At 57.1% G+C, this 20545-nt stretch overlaps 1 protein-coding gene across 1 annotated transcript in view; it reads left to right on the top strand.

Moving 5' to 3' along the window:
* VAV2 (vav guanine nucleotide exchange factor 2) overlaps positions 1-20545 on the top strand; it is a 136427-nt gene that overhangs the window by 72630 nt on the left and 43252 nt on the right. The window contains exon 5 of the mRNA XM_044920438.1: positions 5164-5232. Within this exon, the coding sequence (XP_044776373.1) occupies positions 5164-5232 (69 nt within the window). The remainder of the gene's footprint in view (positions 1-5163; positions 5233-20545) is intronic.

Here is a 20545-nt window from a genome sequence, read left to right as displayed (position 1 = left end):
CCATTTTACAGACGAGTTAACTGAGGCCGGGGGCTCAGATCCTTTGGCAAGCTCTGGGTCTGGGAAACTGTGGCCAATTCCAACCCTCATCTGATACGAGGCTGGAACTCTGCGCTCAGCATCGGGCTCTGCTCTCCAAGTCGGCTCCCCCGCCACTTCCCTCGAGAAGCCCGCCTGATTTCCCCAGGCCAGGACTGCCCTTCTGCCCGAGCCTTTCCTCCTGCTCCCTGTGCCCTTCAGCCCTGTGTGGACTTCACGCGGGCTGTGGGTCGCCCTCCTCTCCAACACAGGGTGTAGCCTGAGCTGGGTGCGGGCGTGGGTGGGGTGCACTCGCTGGCGCTGCCCCCTGATGCGATGGCCCATCCACACGGGGTGGGGTGACGGGCTGAGAAAAGAAACGAGATCCGTTGGCTTGTTTTGACAGTCGGGGCTATTTAGCAGGAGAGCCGTTTTTAATAAGGAAACCCTGGCGCTTCAAGGCCTCCCAGCCAATTAGCAGGCGGCACCCAGGTGACTCTCTCAATAATTAAATGGGCCTGTCGGGTCCTCCAGGCCGCCGTTCTTTTTTTTTTTTTTTTTTTAAAGATTTTATTTATTCATTTGAGAGAGAATGAGATAGAGAGAGCATGAGAGGGGGGAGGGTCAGAGGGAGAAGCAGACTCCCTGCCAAGCAGGGAGCCCGATGCGGGACTGGATCCCGGGACTCCAGGATCATGACCCGAGCCGAAGGCAGTCGCTTAACCAACTGAGTCACCCAGGCGCCCCAGGCCGCCGTTCTTGATGTGCCTTTCAAGTTTGCCCGGCTGCTGGCTCCCTTGCAGACTGGTGCCAACGGGGCTGTTGCCCCCTCCCCCGTCCCCCCCCATGCTGACCGCTTCCTTCTCACCTGCCCCTGGGCACACCTGGGCACACCTGAGGAGATGGGACTGACCCTGATGGTGTCCTGGTGCCGGGCCCTCCCACAGCCCCACTGCACTTCATCCTGAGGCGTTTCAGAATGGGAAACTGAGGTCCGGCCAGAGAAATGAGCTGCCCCAGGAACCCTCCAGCGCTATTGTTCCCCCACCTGTGGGACTAGGTGGCCAGCACTGAAGTTCCCACATTCCAGGAGACTCCCTAGTCCCAGGCAGACCAGACGGCACCGTCCCTTGTAGGGCAGTGCTGGGGACCCCAGGCCTCTGGGGCCCAGTCTGCTCTCTGGGGGCCTTGGGCCCATCTCACCCTCCAGGATGGGAACCCAGGGCACTGGTCCCCACCCATCTCTTGGACACACCAGGCGGCCAAGGAGGACCCGAGCCATCCATGACCCTGCCCTTGAACACGGACCTTGGAGGTCACTTGCAGGGAGCGTTCTGTGAGTCAGAATTCCAACTTACTTCTGGAACACGCGAAGTGAAAGATGAAGTTAGGATGTGTCTCAGACCCTGGATCCCTTTCATCTGAATGTCCGCAGAACGTGGGAAAATGAACACTGTGTCCTAGATTCTCTGGATGGTGCTGAGTGATCTTGAATACCCACATCGGAGCCAAGCACTGGCCCGAAGTGTTCTTCCTTTCCAGAGTATGAACTTTTGTTTCCAGGGAATGTTCTTTCTTCTGAAGCATGGGGAGAAAGAGCTCTGTGGGGTGGGTTGGAGACCCCCGTGGGGGTGCTGACTCTGTGTCCCCTGGGGGCGGGCCTGCCCTCGGGGGCTGGCTCCAGGAGTCAGCACCTGGAGCTGTCGTTCAGGAGGCCGTGGGGACCTTGAGGACTGCCTGTGTCTGAGCTCTGGACTGGGCAGGTGGGCTCTTGGGGTGGGCCACCCAGCAGGGAGGGAGGGCGACCCACGCTGTCATTTACAGGACACTTGCTGGGTCAAAGGACCTGAGTTTAGAGACTCACTGCATTATCTCATTTAATCTCAAGTGACTACCACTGACATTCTACAGTTGGGGAAACTGAGGCAGAGAGGGAGCATGCCCTGTTCCGGGCCACGTAGTGAGTCTGAATTCGAACCCAGATCTTAGTTCTTAGCTCTCCCCACAGGGCTTCCCCTAAAATGAAGGTGACAGAGGTTGTGGGGTCTCTGTTTTGGCTTCTGGCCGGTGCTCGATTTCCAGCGTGTGGGGGGGCTCGAGTGGGGAGCAGCAGTCTGGGTCCTGGGCGGGGCCATCTGCAGACACAGCTCAGGGATGAGATACACACTTGCCATGCTCCCGGGGGCTTCCTGCTCTGGAGTGAAGGAACCCCCGGGGAAACGGCCCCAGGAGCCCACTGCTCAGGGCCTTCCAAGAAAGCACACCCTAACCATTCCCCATATAGCTGAGCTCCTGGAGTCTGTCCTGCGTGGACCCGAGATCGCCACCTTCAGCTCCAGGACCCCCAGAGCATCTGGTCTGCCCCCTTCCAGGCCATGCATCCTTCCCCTGTGTACCTGTAAGCACAGTTGCCCATGTGGGCACTTTTCCGAAGCCATAGTTTTTTAGCAGATTCTCAAAGAAGTGCTGAGGATGAAGACCAGAGCCTGATTTATCGATCCCAGAGCTTCTCCCTGAAGCAATGACCAACGGCAGACCCAAAGGGGCAGCTCAGAGCAGGTGCCCGGTAAATACCAGTGAATGAGTGAAGGAGAACGCACGAGTGATTTGGAACTAGGAGTTGGGCTCTCATCTGTTGTTTGTTCAGGGGTTTAGGCTCGGACACCCTCTCAGGGTGCCCTGTATTCAGGTCCCCTTCCTCTAGCTGGTGACTCCTCGTTCCCCCACTCGTCCTGTGCAGCTAGGCTGTGCTGGCCTCAGCCACTGGATGCTGAAATAGTCCTTGTGGGGGGAGGTGGGATTGGGGGGGGCTCCTTCAGGAGCAGTGGTGCAGACCTCTCTCTCGCTGCCTCCAGGGGGAGGGCGTACTGGGGAAGCTTGGTGGGGAGGGGGCTGGATACTGCCTGACGCGTCTCTGCTTCCGGCCCAGGCATCCCCTTCATTCCCTTGGCGGTCCAAGTGGGAAACTTGGCTTCCCAGAAGCTGGGCTCAAGGAAATGCGTGCTCAGGAAGGGTCTGATGGGACAGGAGGAGCCCATCCTGCTGGGGGCGATCCGGGGGACCTGCTCTGGTGTTTAACCCACGATCATTTCTGTGCAGACCATTGTGCTGTGCATCCTTCTCATCCCCTCCTCTTAAAGAGCAGATTAACTCCACTGTTAACGTCGGCATGTCTGGTGAAGTCTGGGGGGGGCGGGGAATTGGCGGGTAGATGCGGCACGGCAGGGGGGGTCTGGATGATTAGCGGTACCTGAGACAGAAGGATGGAGCCAGTCCTTGCTGCAGCGTGACCCCTCGGGCTTTAAGATCCAGTGGGAACGCAGCGCCATACGGTGCCCTCTGTGCAAATGGGTGTCCCCAGTGTTAAACCAGGGTCAGTGTTGTAAAGTCTCAGCTCAGGGGTGACTTGAATACGTCTGCGTGGGTTCTCGGAACCTCTTCTTGAAGATGCTTTCCTGTATCTAATTCAGGGCTGCCATTTGTTGTTGTCTTGGGGGGGTGGGGGGAGGAAAGCCCGAGACTGTGTGACATCCATCCGTCTGTCTACCCATCCGTTCGCCAACCCACCCACCCAACCCCTCCCTGAAATCCTGGGCACTCCTCCACCCCCCCACCCCACATCTCATTCGTGTGTCCGTCAACCCACAGATCAACCACTGTTCCACCTACTGTCCTCCCAGACAGCCATCCGTCATCCACCATGTATCTGTCTGTCCATCCATCTGTCCATGCTCTTCTAGTGACAGGGTCCATGCTGGGCAGACGTGGACCCAGGCCGAGGGCATGGCCAGATCTTCCCACATGAGGTGGGGTTGAATGGAATCTTGAAGGGAGCTGGGTCTTGGGGAATGGGGTGGGCAGGGGACTGGGGGCAGAGTGGACGGGGACAAGGCGGCCCCTACCCCGTGTGTTCCTGTCTCCTCTTGGGGCCAGCTCCCGGCAGCCAGGCTGGCCGCCCCTCCCTCTCCTGCTCTGGCCCACGCTGGCGATCATCTGTCTTTGGCTGCGGCAGAAATGGGCTGGGTTTGTGGTTCCATTCTCGAGGGAGCTCGTCGCCCTGAACGAGGATGTTAGGATGCAAGGAGCAGATTCTGTTCTGCGGCACTCTGAGCTGCCCAGCTGACAGAGCGGCACCCCGCCCCACCAGGAACTCTGTCCCCCGCCCCTCTGCAGGTGTTCACCACGTGGGACGTCAGCCTTAGGATTCGACGGTGCCAAGGTCACTGTCACCCTTATCAGGAGCAGTTTGGTTGGGGGAGTGGACACAGGTTCAAGGCCCAGAGAGGAGGTGGCGTGGGAGGGATGGCGGGGGAGACGAATGGACTGCTCCTCGGGCACAAGGCTGAGGAAGGGGAACGTGGCGGGGCCCGGGATGTGGCATCAGGGGACGGCTTACCCGTGGCGATGACCCAGGAGGGAGGGAACATCCGTGTGGCCATCGAGTGGACACTAAGGAGACTGCCATGCTCCATCTGGGGCCCCTTGCCCCTGTGGCTCCCTTTCCAAAGGGGACACAGGTCCTTTGGGAAAGCTGCCAGCACTTTTCAGGACATGCTCTGACCCCAAGCCAGGCCTCCGTGGGCTGGTGGGCGGGATGGCAGGACAGTAGCCTTCTCAGAGGCCCTGGCATGTGCCCGGGATGATGGGCAGCCTCCCACATAGCGCACTCGGCCACTGCCCTCGGGCATGGAGGGTGGTGGGTGCCCCTGGAGCTCCACCGTCCCTGCCAAAATGCCCTCCTGCATCCTGTCCTCCAGGTGGATGGAGCCGGCAGCCCTCTCAGCCAGGGCTAACCACAGGGTGCCCCAGGAGCCCACATCCCCGTTTCTGGAATCCCCCTGAAGTGCAGAGGCAGGAGTGTCTCAGCGGCGAAAGCTTCCTGCTGTCCCTGACCCAGTTCCTTCATTTGCCAGTGGGGTCGGCGGGGGCCTATGGAGAGTGACCTCCAGTGTCCTAGGGTCAAGCTGTGCTCTCCTCACCCTGGACACCTCCACCTGCTGGTTCTGACGCACGAGCCACTGTCGTGCGGACCTGCTTCCTTCCGCGAGAGCAGAGCCCTCCTTTGCAGGGCCATCGGGGGTCACTTGGGCTGGGTGCCCAGCCGGGCCGAGGAGACCTGCTCACCTCCCTCCCCTCTCTCCACAGGCCCTTTCCCTCGGAGGAGACCACCGAGAATGACGACGATGTGTACCGCAGCCTGGAGGAACTGGCGGAGTAAGGAGCTGGCGGGACCGGGTCGGGATGGGATGGGGACGGGGATGGGGGAGTCGTGGCCCCACTCTGGGCAGAGCTGCCCTGCCGTCCCACCCAGGGCCTCTCCATGCGGTTGGTGGTGGCATGCGTGCCCCCAGCTTCATGAGAGCTCAGGCGGACGAGTGCTTCTTCACTTCACGCCTCCTTCCGTGTTCTGGAAGGTTCCCCAACTTCTGCTGGGGGTGGAGAGAGCTGATGTTTCCAGAAGCAGAGGCCTCTGGAGCTCAGGCTACAAGCAGAGGCAGTTTGTGGGTGGTCTTGTGGCCCAACAGAGGTGGGTGAGGGGCCGAGACCAGGCCACCTGAGGCCACAGGGGCATCTTCCCCCTTCTCCATGACCCCAGACTCACATCGCTCTGTCTCTGAGGACTCCCCTATTCCATCCTCACGCGGCCCAGGCCTGGCCACCCTCCTGGCTGTTTCGCCTCACAGTCCTGGAGCCCCCAGGAACCAACGAGAAGCCTGGGGCGGTGGTCCGGCTCTGCGGGGTCAGCGGTGGCCAGGGATGGGGGCCATGCAGCTACTGCTCAGGGAAGGGGCCCGGGCAGCTTCCCTGAGGAGGGGCAGGGGGATGGAGGAGGCAGGGTACCCCATTTCCGCAGGCGAGGAGGCTCGAGCAGTGATGGGCTTGTCCCGGCCCTGGGCTGGTGAGTGGGGGCCCCGACCTAGCTGGCCCCCTGCTCTTCCCAGCCTCCTGCCAACTGGACCCCTCGCTCCCACTTGACAGCAGACGTGGCTTTGCCCCGGAGAAATGGCTGCTGCTTCTGGGGAGACTTACCGTGCCCCTCGCCTTCATCAGCACAGACTGGGAGTGAGACCCAGTAAGAGCTGGTGCTTCCTGGGCGCCCTCCCAGTGTTGAGGCTCCGTGCTTCGTGCCCACCCTCCCATCCAGGGCCGCCTCTAGGGCGTGGGGCCCGGCAAGCGTTTTTGCAGGATCCCTGTCGATGTAAACACTCTGAGTCACCAAAACCCAACATGTCAGCACCATGCTGGTGGCCCGATCCCAGGGGAGCCTATGAATGAGGCAGCTTGCCGGCCAGTGGGAGCGGCTGCCCCAGCCCACCTTCCTGAGCCTGGGCTGGCCCCAGGGCCCTGGGATGACCCTGCTGTGACGGGTGGGGTGCCCTGGGGTACCTGTTGGCTCCGTGCAGGTGTGAGGTCTGGAGAGTGCCCTGAAGGAGACACGTGGGGGCCGGGGTCCACACTAGTCGTGTCTGGGTCCTGGAGCACCCTGCCTGCTTGCCCTGACCAGTCCCAGGAATCACAGAGGGACTTGGCTGTCGAGAAAGGGGCCTCGTGTGGTGCGGGCCTGAATGACAGGCTGCTCCCCCCACCCTGCAAAGGGTGGGGAAACTGAGGCTCAGAGGCACAGCTGGAGGGAGGTCTCCCAGGGGGAGGCCCAGCCCATCCACCTTCTCCCCCGCTGCTGACAGCAGTCCCCTCGCTTGCTGAGCTCAGGTTGGAGGTGCCTCTTGTCCTCTCTTCCTGGCATTTCTTGCCTTGAGATCCTTCTCATCTGCCACATCTGGGCCTGAGTATCCCCCACTTGGGAAGCCTCTTGTACCACCCCCCTGACTCCGAAGGGCACCCACAAGCCCGTTTGGCCTTTGGGCTGCCCGAGGGATGTACCATAATTACGTGGTGAAATGTCTGTGTTCTGTAGACCGGCGGGTTCTGAGGTCAGACCCTGTGTCTTCTTCATGCCCCCCCACCTTCAGCCCCTAGCAGCACGCACCTCACGCACACAGTGTGACAGCAAGTCCCACGCGGTAAGGACAGTGGTGGGGGTGGTACTTACAAGAGCTTTTGCAGGGCCTGGCATTGCTGAGACTTCGTCTCCTTATATACACCCGCACCATCTCTTTGTAAGGTCTGCTCTGCGGGGTCCCCATTTCACAGACAAGGAGCTAAGGCCCAGGGCCCAAGAGCCCCCGTCAGGTGCAGAGAGTGGGGTCCTCAGCTGCCATTTCTCCTAAGTCACCAATGTGAGGCTGAGGGTCTTCTCCCTCCAGAAACGTCCCTCCATGGTCAGCAGAGACCAAGGGCTCCAGGAGGACAGGGTCACGCTGGCCTCGTGCAGCCCAGACCGGGCATGAAATACGTCCTCGGACCAGCCAGGGAGCCTCCCCTCCGCAGCCACGTGGGGATCCCTGCCCCCTCCGGCGGCTGCTCGTGTACGTTTGGGGTTGTGTTCCTGTGCCCTGAGTCCCGCAGCGGCCCTGGGGTGCCCATTCCCCCCGTGACCGATGCCCGGAACCGGACACGGGATGTGACTCGGCTCACACAGGGAAGCCAGGCGGGGCTTGCCAGCACTCTTATTCCATGACATTAACAGCGCGCCTCCTTCGTCAAATGAGTTCCTTATGACTACGGTTATTGACAACATAAATCATAAATTACAGGGAAGGGGGATGAATTTGAGTCTTTAACTCATGTCTTGGTCCCAGTGGTTCCAGTTTAATAAATTTTTCATGCTTTTCTCCCTCCTTCTCCTTTCACTGAAAAACACGATTTCCTAGCATCTTGTCTCCAAGGGCTGGGGATTGATATTTATCCATTATGGCAATTGACGAGACACAAACGGACCTGCCTTTGCTTACCTGGCCCTGCTGGGGGAGGGGAGGTGGCTGTGAGTCTCCGAGGCTGGAGCTGGGGCACTGGTGTGGATCCCACGGCCGGCGGTGGCAGGGAACAGGCAGTGACATTTCGAGCGCAGCCGGCTCATTCTTTGCCTTGGGCTCTTGGCCAGGCGTCCAAAGTGATGATCACCTTGTGCTTCCGAAGGGCCCTGCCGGTCGCCCAGACCTCAGACACGGAGCAGCTGTTTGAGGTGGTCGGATGCTGGCTCCCCCGCAGGGAAGCTGGTGTGGTTCTCGGGGCTCCGGCGACGGACCGCCACGTGTGAGTGGCACCATGTATGCTTTTCCTTCAGTCGATCACCTATCTGTTCAGGGGCCAGCTAAACACCAACGCTTCCTGTGTGTCGGCTCAGGGTCAGGAGCTGGAAACGTAAAGGGGAATGAGACCCACCCCTGCCTCCTAGGACCCCAGGAGGGTGGGGTCACGTGGGTCTCCCAGGGGGGACCTTTTGGAACACCCCTTAGACGGCATGTTCTTACTGGGGTTGTCTAGAGCCTTCACTGTCCCCAATGTCCCCCAGTGTCCTCAGCCCACAGGACATCACTCCATGGCGAAAGCCCCCTTCCGGTCCACCTAGAGCAGGTATCTCGGCCGTGCAGGAGAATCTGTCCATCCTGCTGCTGCCACGTCTTGTGTCCGAAGCAGCAAAGCCTGTCCCATCGGACGTGGCCTGGGAGTCTGGGCTCTGTCACCTCCTACTTGCATGGTCTTCAGCAAGTTACCCATCTCTGTGCCTCGGTTTCCCTATGTGTAACCCATAGGTGTCAGGATCGGCTTCAGGAAGAGCATCCGTGATATTGCGGGGGGCACAGCGCCCGGTGGGAACACTCTGAGCCCTCAGGCGAGGATGGGGGTTGCCTCTCTACCCGTTTCACAAAACTGGCTTTTTCCCTGGGTTTCCTAATGGCCGTGGCAACACTGTCCGGCAGGCCACATGCGTGATTGTAGGTTTTCTAGCAGAAACAGAAATAGGTGCAATTAATGGTAAGAATGTATCTTTCTTTAACCCCGTATATCCAGAATCAGTACTAGCTCAGTGTGGAAGCCGGCGCAACCGATCCCTGATGCGGTAGCTTGCCTTCTCCCCTGCATGCTTGACGCTGACAACACAGCCCCGTTCACCGGGCCACGTTTGTGTGGCTGGTGGCCCCAGTGTGGGCGGCTTGGGTGTTGGATCCAGAACACGGTTCCAGGAGCTCGTGCGGAGCCCTCCCCACGTTTGAATGGATGATGTTGGACTAACATTATGTTCTCAAGTGCTCTAAGCTCACTTTTGAGATCACTGAATAATGTATAATCGAATAATAGAGCAGCTGGTTGAAAAAATTAACACGAAATATTGCCACTTAAATGGCCTATTTCAAGCTCCCGGGGCGCTGTCACTGACCGCGGAGCTGAGAAGAGAGGCACTCGGCTCCTGCTTCCCAGCCTCCTCTACATGCTTCTGCAACGATGTGGGGGGCCGTGCTCTCCGGGTCTTCTCCCGGCATTTGGACACGGCAGCTTTGGGATTTGGAACCTACACCTTTTCTGTGTTTTGGAACTAGGAAGGGATGGAGGGGTTTCTTGCCCCAAATTAGGCCAGGGGGCTCGGGTGGGTCACAGTAACAAGACACCCCAGCTCCGCTCAGCCGACTTGCCTGGGGATGCTGGCAGTGGGAGGCGGGGACGGGGTGCCAAAGCCCACCGTGACGGATGGCGGGCCGTGAAGGGCGGGGCTGTGTGGAAGGTGCCTGGTCCCACAGCTGCGTGGGGAGGCTCCTGTCTAGAAGGGTCGCTGGAGCTCGGAGAGATCATGGGCACATGGCCTCAGGCTGCTTCTCTGCGGCTTCGTGACCGGGCTCTGGCTTTGCTCCGTATCATTCCTCGTCCTTTCAAGGGGCCTTGGTTGCCCGGGTGACACCATGCCACTCACTGGGGGCGTGCAAGCGAGTGCCTGCTTACCCGAGGCTGAGTAGCAGCAAAGGCGACGTTCTGTCTTACTCGGGGCACGTCAGGTCCTTCATTGGGCCTCAGTTTCCCTACCTCTGAAATGAAAGCAGCAACCGACGGAGGGTGGGTCCCTTCGAGCTTGAAGGATCCAAGGCTTTATGACCGAGGAGCCTGCTGCTAAGCACTCCCATCACTTTCCTGGGAGTCAGAGTGATTTTCGGGCTTAAACAAATGTGATTGGGGCATGGCAGGGGATATAATTTATCCATAAATGTATAGCTGCATGCTTTATTGAATCGTAAAGTGAATTTGCAGCTTTAAATGTGTTGTATTAGCATCGTTGGGATAATTTTTTAAGATGCATAAAATGTAGAAGGAGTGTCCCGAGTTGATGCTCCTTCAAGGGTGTGAGGATGTCATCTTGCAGCAGGGGTCCTTCTTGTCCCCGGGGAGGGAGGCGGGGTGCACGGGGTGGGGGCTGGCCTGCTGCGAGGGCCCCCTTACCGGCAGGGAATGGGGACAGTCACTGTGCCCGACTGTGACCCTCTTTCGAGTGACAGCCTATCCCCGCCCCACCGTCCTTGCCCGCCCGCCTCTCCCTGCTGCACCGAAAGCTGTTTGAAGACTGTCCCGAGTTCTCAGATGTTCAAGCCGCTTGCGTGAAAATTCAGGGTTTCATAGACACCTGCACGTGTCGGGACGTCTGTGTTGGGTCGGGAGGGGCCGGGTTTGGGGATGTCTGCTGTTCTCTCCAAAGGATTGCTTTTCCACGGGGGACAAGTTTGGAATCCGACGATGCAGAAACAGCCCCGCTAAAAACAAACAGCAGCCTCCTGCCCTGTGGGACAGGCAGCCCTCCACAGCCCCCGTGGAGGACCCCAACAGCCCCACGGTCTGAAGGAAGTTGAAGAAAAGCCTCCCAGAGCAGAGACATTGGAAGATGCCCCCCGGGCCAGCCTGGGAGGCTGCCATCCTCAGGCCCACGGTGGGGGGAAGCTGGCGGAGGGGGGCGGGGGTCCAGGGAGCCCTGGGTGCTGCGCAGGTGTCCCCTTGCCCTGCGGTCTCACTGCTCGAGGGCGCCTCCCAGAACTCAGGCCCTGGCTCTGGGCTGCTAAGGTGGTGACAGCCGGACACAGCCCTGCCACAGCCCTCCTTCGACAAGGCCACCTTCTGTGCGGCTGAGCTGCCTCTCATCTGGCCGTTCAGGTCTCCATTTGTACGACAAAGAGGGCGTGCCGACAGTGGGCCAGGCATGTGCGGTCCCCAGCCGGGTGTCCTTGGCAGCACGGGGGGGCCCAAACCCTGCAGAGGGTCTCTCCATCCTCATGTGGGCTCCGGGAGGCCCCTCCTGCCGTGGGGCCTGGCCCAGGGGAAGGTGTGAAGCCAGAGTCCGTGGAGCACACGCAGGGTCTGTTCCCACATGGAGCCCTGCAGGTGGGTCCCGGACCTCCCCCTTTGGACTGGAGACTGGCCCTGGGAGGAGAGGGTGGCCGCACACAGCAGCAAAAGAGTGGAACTGCGGTTCGTACCAGGTCCGTGTGACTCAGCAGGCCGCCTGCCCCGGGCTCTGTGACAGGGTCTGCCGCAGACCTTTCCTCACTCCAGAAGCTATCCAGGGGGCATCCACGGGGGGTCAGGCCAGGAGACTGGGAGGGCTTCCTGGGGGAGTTGTTGCTGCAAGTGCCCTTGGAGGGAGCATAGGACTTGCCAAAGTGTGATTTAGGAAACCTTCCCTCACCCCCGCCAGGCTGCTTACTGCCTTATTTTGGACCAGGGTCTGGGGAGAGTCTGGGTCTCAGCTGTGTCTCTGTGGGTTGCTCAGGAATTCAGGGCTGGCGGTCCTGCCCCCAAAATCACCGTGTCTGTACACGTGGCCCAGTGGTGGGGCAGGCAGCCCTGGAGCCCTGGCCCCTCTCTCCTGCCCCTGTGGTCTAGACCAGCTGCCTTCCAGAGCTGGCAACAGGACAGGCTAGGCAGAGGGCCGTCCGTCCAAACCCTGCCCGGTAACCGAGCTCATAGGGTCTTCCCCTCGTTCTGGTTATGGAGACAGTTGGCCACAGCTGGTGAGACTGGCCACCCAGCGCTCTGCTCCCCGCAGCTCTGAGATTTCCTGCACTGCCCTCCTGGAACATCTCGGCCCCTTGGGGCACGGGCCTGAGCTGCCCTGGCTGGCCTGGGGCTTGGGTGACCTTGAAACCCTGCTCCCTGACCCCCAGTTTGTTTGTTCCCTGTGTTAGAGTCTGCACAAGGGGCCACATGAACGAATGCAGAGCAGATGCCCCAGTGCCTCTCTGACCTGCTGAATAGCCAGATGTATGCAGGCCAGTAGATACGGCACAGACTTAGGTGAATTTTTATTCTTAATACCTAATTAGACCTAGGTCCTTTCAGGACCAAGGCGGTCACAGCGATTCTGTGGCCTCGTTTAACAGTCTCTGCAGGGTGGGGAGGCCAGTGTGGAAGGGAAGTTTCCAAGATGTGCATATTCATCTTGGTCCCAGAAGGAAGCAGGGACCAGCTGGGCTTGGCCAGGAGAGGTTTACCTTCTGTCTAATAAGGGCCTCTCTAAATAATTTTCTCCATACTCGCTTCTGGGATGCTATGAGTATAAAGACTAGGTTAATACATACCTGACTCGGTGGTTTAGGGGGACGCCTGGGTGGCTCAGTCACTTAAGCGTCTGCCTTCGGCTCAGGTCATGATCCCAGGGTCCTGGGATGGAGCCCTGTGTCGGGCTCCGTGCTCATCAGGGAGTCTGCTTCTCCCTCTCCCTCTGCCACTCTCTTCCGCCCCCCACTCGTGCTTTCTCTTGCACACACTCTCTCTCAAATAAATGAATAAAAATCTTAAAAAGAGAAGTACTTCTTAAAACACGAATACGCATAACATCCTGCGTTTCACCACAAAAAGTCCTGTCACGCTGATTGCTTACAAATCTGCATTGTACAAAACCCAGCTTGGAGGTAACCTCCTTCAGGAAGCCACCCTGGCCTGACTAGGCTGAATGAAGTGCTCCTTCCCTGGAAGATTAAAAAGCACACCAGGACTGTCTTTGTCACCCTGCCACCAAAGCCTTCCTGCATTTGTCCCCCACCCCCAAAGCTGAGCTCCCCCTTAAGGGCAGGCAGCTTGACCTGAGCCCTGCACACTGGCACAGAGGACATGCCCGGTAGTAGTGGGAGGTCCTGAGCCTTTGCTCTTTCCATTCTGAGGACCCGAGCAGCAGTCCTTGAGTGCCAGGCCCGGTGCCCAGCCCCATCATCTCAGCCTTCACAACAGGTCCTGTCCCCATTCTGCAGTTGAAGAAATTAAGGCTCAGAGAGGGTAGGTGACTTGCCTGTGGTCACACAGCACACTCTACATGACAGTGTAGGGGCTGAACCCCTGAGCCATCTGCGGCTGTGGCCCAGGACATTCCTCTGGGCCTTACCCTTATGACCCAGCCCAAGGGGTTGGGGATGCACTTGTACTGCTTAGAAAGTACCCCAGGAAAAGAGAGAGTTTTGGGAGGGAGCACGGGGCCCGGCGAATGGGGCTCCCTCCGGGAGTCTGGCAGCCATGGTCTCGTCTTGGTGTGCTCCTGCACGGCTTGGCAACCTTGGGTGACTGTCTTGCCCTCTCTGAGCCCTGCTGTAGGAAAAGCAGCCCCTCCCTCCCAGGTTGGGGCGAGGGTCTGCTGAGGCGTGTCCATGTGTCTGTCCCTACGTGAGGCCCCCCAGCCCACAGCTGGCTTCTTCTGGCCCTCAGGGACCCCTCTCTCTGCTACGCGGCATGGACCGAGGTCAGGAAATGTCCGATCTGGTTTCCAAGGAACAAGTTAATGGTGGTTCGGTGTCCGGCTTCCCAGCATCAGACAGCCCGGGGCCAGAAGGCACATCCGCGCCTGTCCATAGCGATCTTTTATGTCAACCTTAAACACAGGCTTGCCCGAGGCTGAAAGCAGAGAGTTTGTTCGCCTTTCTTTGATTTTCCTTAGGCGGTGGGGGCGGGTGGCGGGCCTCTTGGAGCAGCTGACTTTCTGTAACAAAATCGGGGTGGGCAGGCCAGGCTTTGGGGGCCAGGCCGCGGGGCCTGGGGTGGGAGGGAAGGCAGGTTCCTGCCTTCTCTGGGGGGCAGCAGGCCATTGTGAGGACGAAAATAATTGTTGGGATTTAGCATCTGTCAGTGCGGCTGCCTGCTGGAAAACAGCAGGAGCGAAAGGATGAGACCGGGGAGAGGGGGATGGGGAAGGAGAGGTGGCGGAGGGCGGGGGGGGGGGAGGGGGGGGGGTTCCCTGCCCCCCCCCCAGTGGAGCAGTGGTGGGGGCTGGGGAGGCCGGGGCCCCCTGCGTCTGAGGAGGGGAACCGGGTGGGTCTCGCTGGGGCGTGGGTCAGACCCCGGCCCTGGACGCTCACCTGCCCTTTCCCATTTGGTCTGGGATCTCCTCCCACCCACCCCGCCCCGTTCGCAGGGTCCTTGGGCTCGCTCGTGGGCGGCGGGACAGGGCTTGCTCGTTGGCGCAGACCTGGCCTCCGGACTCCCAGCCTCATGTGTTTCAAAACGTGGGCGGTGTTTTATTTATTTATTGAGCTCCGGTCCCTGTGCTGAACGTCGTCCCGTTGAACCTCCCCTCCCTCCCTCGGGGGTAGCAGGCCGCTGCCACTTACTGAGCACCTACTGAATGCCAGGCCTGTGCTGGTCACTTCCATCGTGGCTGATCCTTCCACCCACCTCGCCAGGAGCTTGGGGTTATTCCTACTTCACAGATGGGGAAACTGAGGCATAGGTCCTCCTTCCCAGAGTGACACAGCCAGAAACTGGCAGTGCTGAGGTTCCATCTCAGACTCCCCCCTTGACTGCTTCCCCATGGGGTGGGTGGACGAGCAAGTCAAGTTCCTGCCCCTGGCGACCCCGCGTACCCCTCTCTGGCCTGAGGGGGTGGGGACCAGACAGCTCTCGTTCAGTGCTGACCAAGTGCTGTGACACGCACACAGCTTCTGTGTGGCATGGACCACACAGGGTTTTCCGTGATGTGTAGCCTCTGATAAGTTAGAACCTCTCCAAGATGAGTCTCTGTTGGCCCGAGGGGCTGATTGGCAAAGAATCGGGGTGTAATCGGGACAATCTAACACAAAAGCAACACAGAGCAGATGGCATTGCCCTCTGCTGATTCAGAAGGCATTTTCGGATTTTGCAGGACTGTGGGAGGTGGGGCTGGGGTTGGGTCAAGTGCGTCAGGCCCAGATGGGAGGCCCTCTCCCCTATGGGACTGCATGCAGTTCCCGGTTCTGGGTGCCGGGTCATAGCTGGACACCCAGGAGGCTTGTGTCACCGGAGACCAGAGGCCAGGATCCTCGTGCAGGTGGATCTCCCTCCTGGTCAGTGTGCCGCACTCAGGACACTCTGATGCTCAGGGGACTCATGGTCCCCTCACCAAACACAATTGTTGTTTCTTTTTCCTCCCTTCCAACAACCACAGCTGTCACGTGCACTGGACCCAGCGGGTCATGGCATCAACTAATCTGTTTTAACAGATGCCTAAGACGTATCATCTGTCCCCTACCCTGTTCAGGAAACTCACTTTTGGAGATGATGCCTTTGCTAAAAAGCAAGGTGACAGTGGGATGTCCGTGCCCATGTTGGCCAGAGGGTCAGAACTATTGGGAACCAGGGCTTGTCACTCATGCAGATGACACCACTGCATTCTAGAAGCATCTGCGTCTCAGGCATAACTGCTGCCCTGTCCGTCTCCCCGCCCGGACGGTGAGGTGCACGGCATAGGGTGGACGCCACTGTCCAGTTGCTGGCACAGAATCTGTCTGAGGAGAGGTATTGATTTAACCAATCAGGTCTGGTGGGTGTTTTATCTTAGTTGCCGAGCTAAACAAATATGTTTGAATTTACTTTCATAATGTTTTTTGAAGTTTATTCATTTAAGTAATCTCTACACACAACGTGGGGCTCGAACCCATGACCCCAAGATAAAGAGCCACATGGTCTTCTGATGGAGGCAGCCAGGCGCCCCCATAATTTTGTTTTAATAATAAAGCCCCCTTTTTTGCCACTGCTTTTATTCCCTCTCTTCTCCCATAATGTGGAACATGCATGAAGTGAAATTCTAGTGCAGCTATTTTGTCATTTCAAATAATATGCACAAACCTGTATTGCTTAGTGCTCATTGGCCTGAATTAAATAACGTTTGGGAGAGTGTTTTCGTAGTGAAAGAAGGATGAACATAGAAAGCATGGGGGTGTGAGTGGTCTATGGCTGTATGATGAGGACCCCCAAAGGAGGGGAAACTGAAGCCATTATAGGCAGATGACTGACGATTCGCTTCTCCGGTCTTCAGCAGGCTTTGTGTAACAGACATTTTGCAGAGCAGAGGGAAGGGACGGTGCCTGCGTTTCTTAGATTTTTCTGTTGCACATTAAGACCCCAGAACACAGCTCTTCGTCTCGTGTTTCTGGCTGCCTGTTTTTAGCCACAGCCATGAGTGAATCAGAAGAGGCGAATGGGAAGGGGTATGTGACGAGGGATCCCATATGAGTGAATGTTCCTTGTCTTTATTGATTTTGAGGAAGGAAACAGGCTGAGAGCATGGTAGTGGACATGCGTTGGGGTAACCGCTCTGGTTGTGTTCCCAGGGTTCTAGTCTGTGTGGTTGTGTCCCTTCTGTGAGTACAGGGAGAGGGAGAAGGACTGTATCATGTCACTCTTACCTGGAGGAACCCCAGGTTCTTCAAGGAGTGCTCACTGTGTGTGGGGTTGGAGAGTTTGTAGCCCTTGCCTGAGGGCGCTCTCCAGTCCGGGTAGAAAGCTGCAGTCCCTCCAGCTTGAGGTGTCAGAGGAAAGATATTGAGGCTGGTATAGCAGCTAGAAAGTTAGGAGGGAAATGCTGGAAGGGAGGGACCTGAGAACAGGAGCCCCAAGATCTGATAATCTACCAAAATCCCTGGCTGGTCATTAAACCTCATATACACAAGAAAGACCCTGAGGCTTCCAGCAAAAAAAAAAAAAAAAAAAATCCAGCATCCAAAAGCTAAATTCAGCTGCATGTCAGTTGCTGCTCACTACTGGAAAGACAGAGTTTGAAGTTTGAGTCCAACCAGGTTAACGGTCCGTTAGAACATGTATTCAGTAGAAATAATGGAATCTTTGTATCATTGGTCATGTCTGGTGTTCAATACAAAGTCATCAAACTTGCAACGAAACAGAAAAAAAGTCAAATTCAGAAAAAAAAAAAGTCAATAGGAACCAACCTGGAGATGACTCTGATGTTACAATTAGCAGCTTTTATAAACATGGTCAGGGACTTAGAGGAAAATACGCACCAAATGAATGAACAGATGGGGAGCCTCAGCAGAGAAATAGACACGATAAAGAGGGCCAAGCGGAAATTCTAAAACTGAAAACCACGATAGCTGAAATGAACAAGTTACTGGACCCACTTTAATAGAAGATGCAGGTGGCAGAAGAGGGAGTCACTGACTTAAAGGTCATTCAGCGGAAGGAATATACCCAAAGGAACAGAGAAAAGAAAATGCCAGCAGAGCCTCAGACACATGGGGCCGTGCCAAGGGGTCCAACATACGTGTAACTGGAACCCCAGGAGAAGAGAGAGAGAGAATGGGCAGAGGAAAAAAAATGGTCCAACGTAGTGGTCCCAGTCTATCTAAATTCCCAAACTTCTGTGATAAAACTACAAAATATTTTTGAGAAATGAAAGACTTCATAAATAGTGGTGTACATACTATGTTCATGGATTGGAAGATGATATCGTTAAGGTGCCTGGTCTCCCAGCGGGCCTTTTTTTTTTTCCTTTTTGACAAGATTATTGTAAAGTTTCTACAGAAATACAAAGGACCTTAGAATAGCCTTAAATAATCTCATAAAAGAACAAAGCTAGGAACTTAAACCACCTGGTTTTAGGACTTTCTATTAAAAAACGAAAGTACTCAAAACAAATTGCTTTTGCCACAGGCATAGGTGAGTAGGTCAACGGAATAGATTATAAAATTCCAAAATAGACCCACACTTCCGTGGGCAGTGGTTTTGGTCAAACGGCTCTAAGCGATCCAGCGGGAGAGACAAAGTTTTCAAACAATTGACCTAAAACTCCTGAATGTCCCTGAGGAGAAATGAACCTCGATCTCCACCCCACACCATGCACGGAAATCTGAGATGGATCAGAGGCCTGAGCGTAAACACCAAAATTATATAGCTCTGGGAAGGAAAAACAGACAAACCTTGGCACCTGGAAAACAAAGATTTCTTAGACAAGATGCAGTGATTTCTTAGATGGGACACAGGATAGAGTCAGGACACCATAGGAGAAAAATGTGATAAGCTAGGCTTTTTTTTAATTAAAAATGAATGTTTTTCAAAAGACACCACTAAGAAAATAAGTAGCCAAAGCCAGAGACTGGGAAAAAATTCACAAAACATACCTGACGAAAACTTGTATCCAAAATATATAAAGAGCTCCATTTCTTTTTCTAATAAGAAAAAGGCAACTAATTTTTAGAAATGGAGGAAAGTCTTGAGCAGGCCTTTCACAAAGGACAATGTACAAATGTCCAGAAGTACACGGAAAATCCTAAACATTATTAGCCAATCGCGGAAATACAAAATAAGAGTGTAGCCATGTGGGCTCAGGAAGGGGGCCGCTGTGCTGGCGGTTGGCCCTCCCTGAACCAGGTGACCTTGAGGCTCCTCTCCAGGCCTACCTTCAGTGATTTTTATTCATTTCATCAGCTCTTAGGATGTTTAACTGTCATGGGCCCCCCACCTTCTTCCCCCAGCCCATCAGAGCAAAGCCAAAGTCTGCCTCCAGACAGTGTGAATGGCCTCAGCTGCCTTTGAGGTGTCTAATTTAGCAGCCCGAAAGCGTCCCTGTCTCCCCTCGGTTCCACGCTGTCAGGATTCTCGACAATGGCTTTGTCACCAGCCTCGCTCTGCTGCACGACAGAAATCGGGGGTGGCTCGCACCTGCCAGAAAGAACCCTTGCCGATACTTGCCTGGACACCCAGTAACGTGGCGAGTGGGGTTTCCGGAGCTGTTTCCTTTGGGGACAGCGTCTGGAGAGGCAGGGGAGGTGACTTGGGTCAGCCCGAGTGACCCACCCAGCGGGACGGGCCTCTGAGATGGTGAGTTCCTGCTGGTTCTCTGTCACTCTTGGGGTGCTGCCCCGCACCGCGGTGCGGGGCCCCAGGACCGCCATCCAGACAGAAACGGCCACGGGCTCTCTGCCTCCAAGGGTTTGTGAGGTTAGAAAGGATCACTGTTTTTCAAGTACCTAACAGGTGCGTTGGCCCAGAAGGGCTCACTGGTGGGCGGTGGTTACCGAGTCCGTGCGCTGGTCTAGCACGGTGTGACCTGTCCCCTGCCTGTCCCCTGCCAGCTTCTGTTCTGTGGCCAGCATTGGGCGGCTTCCTCACACCTGGAGGGGCACAGAGTAAAGCACCCAACGCGGCGGCCTCCTCTCCTTCCCTGCTCGTTGGCTGCCTGTGGGGGTCTCATCAAGTCGGGAGCTGGCTCACCTACCCCCTGCCTGAGCCCCTCAGAGGGAAGCCCAGATGTGTCACCCCAGTCACGCTCAGTCTCACGGGGAGACACCCAGGGTTTTGGGGGAGACCCCTTCTGTCTGGCTGCAGAGGCCTTTCCTGAACACAAACTCTCCCTCCCTATCTCAAGTAGATCTGGAATGATCTCTCCCCACCCCCCACCCTCCCAGCCTGTCAGATGACAAGCCGGGTTTGGGATGGTGCCAGAAAACCATTCATAAGAGCTGCTGGGTATCATTTCTGCTCTCTCTGTCTCCTGCTGCCCCCTGGCCCTGAATTCTGGCCAGTCGGTGCCGTGGGGTGGGGAGGTACTCTGCGGCATCTCCGTGCCTTCTGGAAATGAACTTTGCCAGGTGCTGCTTTGAGCGTGGGCTCTGAGATGTGTCTGAACCCATGCATGGATGGCTCGGGCTTCCAGGGCGGGCTGGCCCCCGAGTACCACCTGCCCTGAGGATGGGCCCCACAGCAGACTGCAGAGCTGGTCAGCCCTGGGCGCGGGGCACGGTTGCCCCACTGCATGTGGTTGGATTGGCTCATTTGCTGATGTGAAATATTTGCTGAGCACCTACTGTCTATCGGGAACGGTGCTCAGAAGGGGTTAAGAAGTTGGGTTTTGTCCAGGGAAGAGACAGGCTCATCCACAGACACTTAGAAAATAATGGGAGATACAGCAAGAGGGATGCACTTTGAGAGCACCGGGGGTGGAGGGAGTGGTCCTGGATCACAGACTGGGCTGGGGATCCCTGAGGGCCTCCTGGAGGAGTTGTCCTAGGATCCACATCTGGCAAGGCCGAGGGGACAGCCTGTTGGAGTAGAATCAGAGCGTGGTCAGGAGCCGAAACAAGATTGGTTAGAGTATAAAGTGAGTGGTGATTTCCTTACACTCGTTCTTGAAGCTGCATCACAAGCTCCATGTCCCTCTCCACTCACTCGGCTTCCTTATCACCTGGTAGGGAAGGCGTCCATGTGTGAGCTCGGCTCCTTGGCCAGCATGCCTCCACTGTAGGCGCCGGCGATGCCCGGGGTGGACTGAGAGCACTCGGGGCTCCAGGTCATGGGCCTGGCGCCGTGAGTCCCAGCATCATTACAAGGGTGGAGAAGTGGGGGCGTGGTCACAGTAGGTCCTAGAAGTGGGGCAGGCAGAACACGAGGGGATGCC

Source organism: Neomonachus schauinslandi, chromosome 13 (genome assembly GCF_002201575.2).
Source record: "Neomonachus schauinslandi chromosome 13, ASM220157v2, whole genome shotgun sequence".
Classification (NCBI taxonomy): Eukaryota; Metazoa; Chordata; class Mammalia; order Carnivora; family Phocidae; genus Neomonachus; species Neomonachus schauinslandi.
This window is presented reverse-complemented; position numbering and strand designations above follow the sequence as displayed.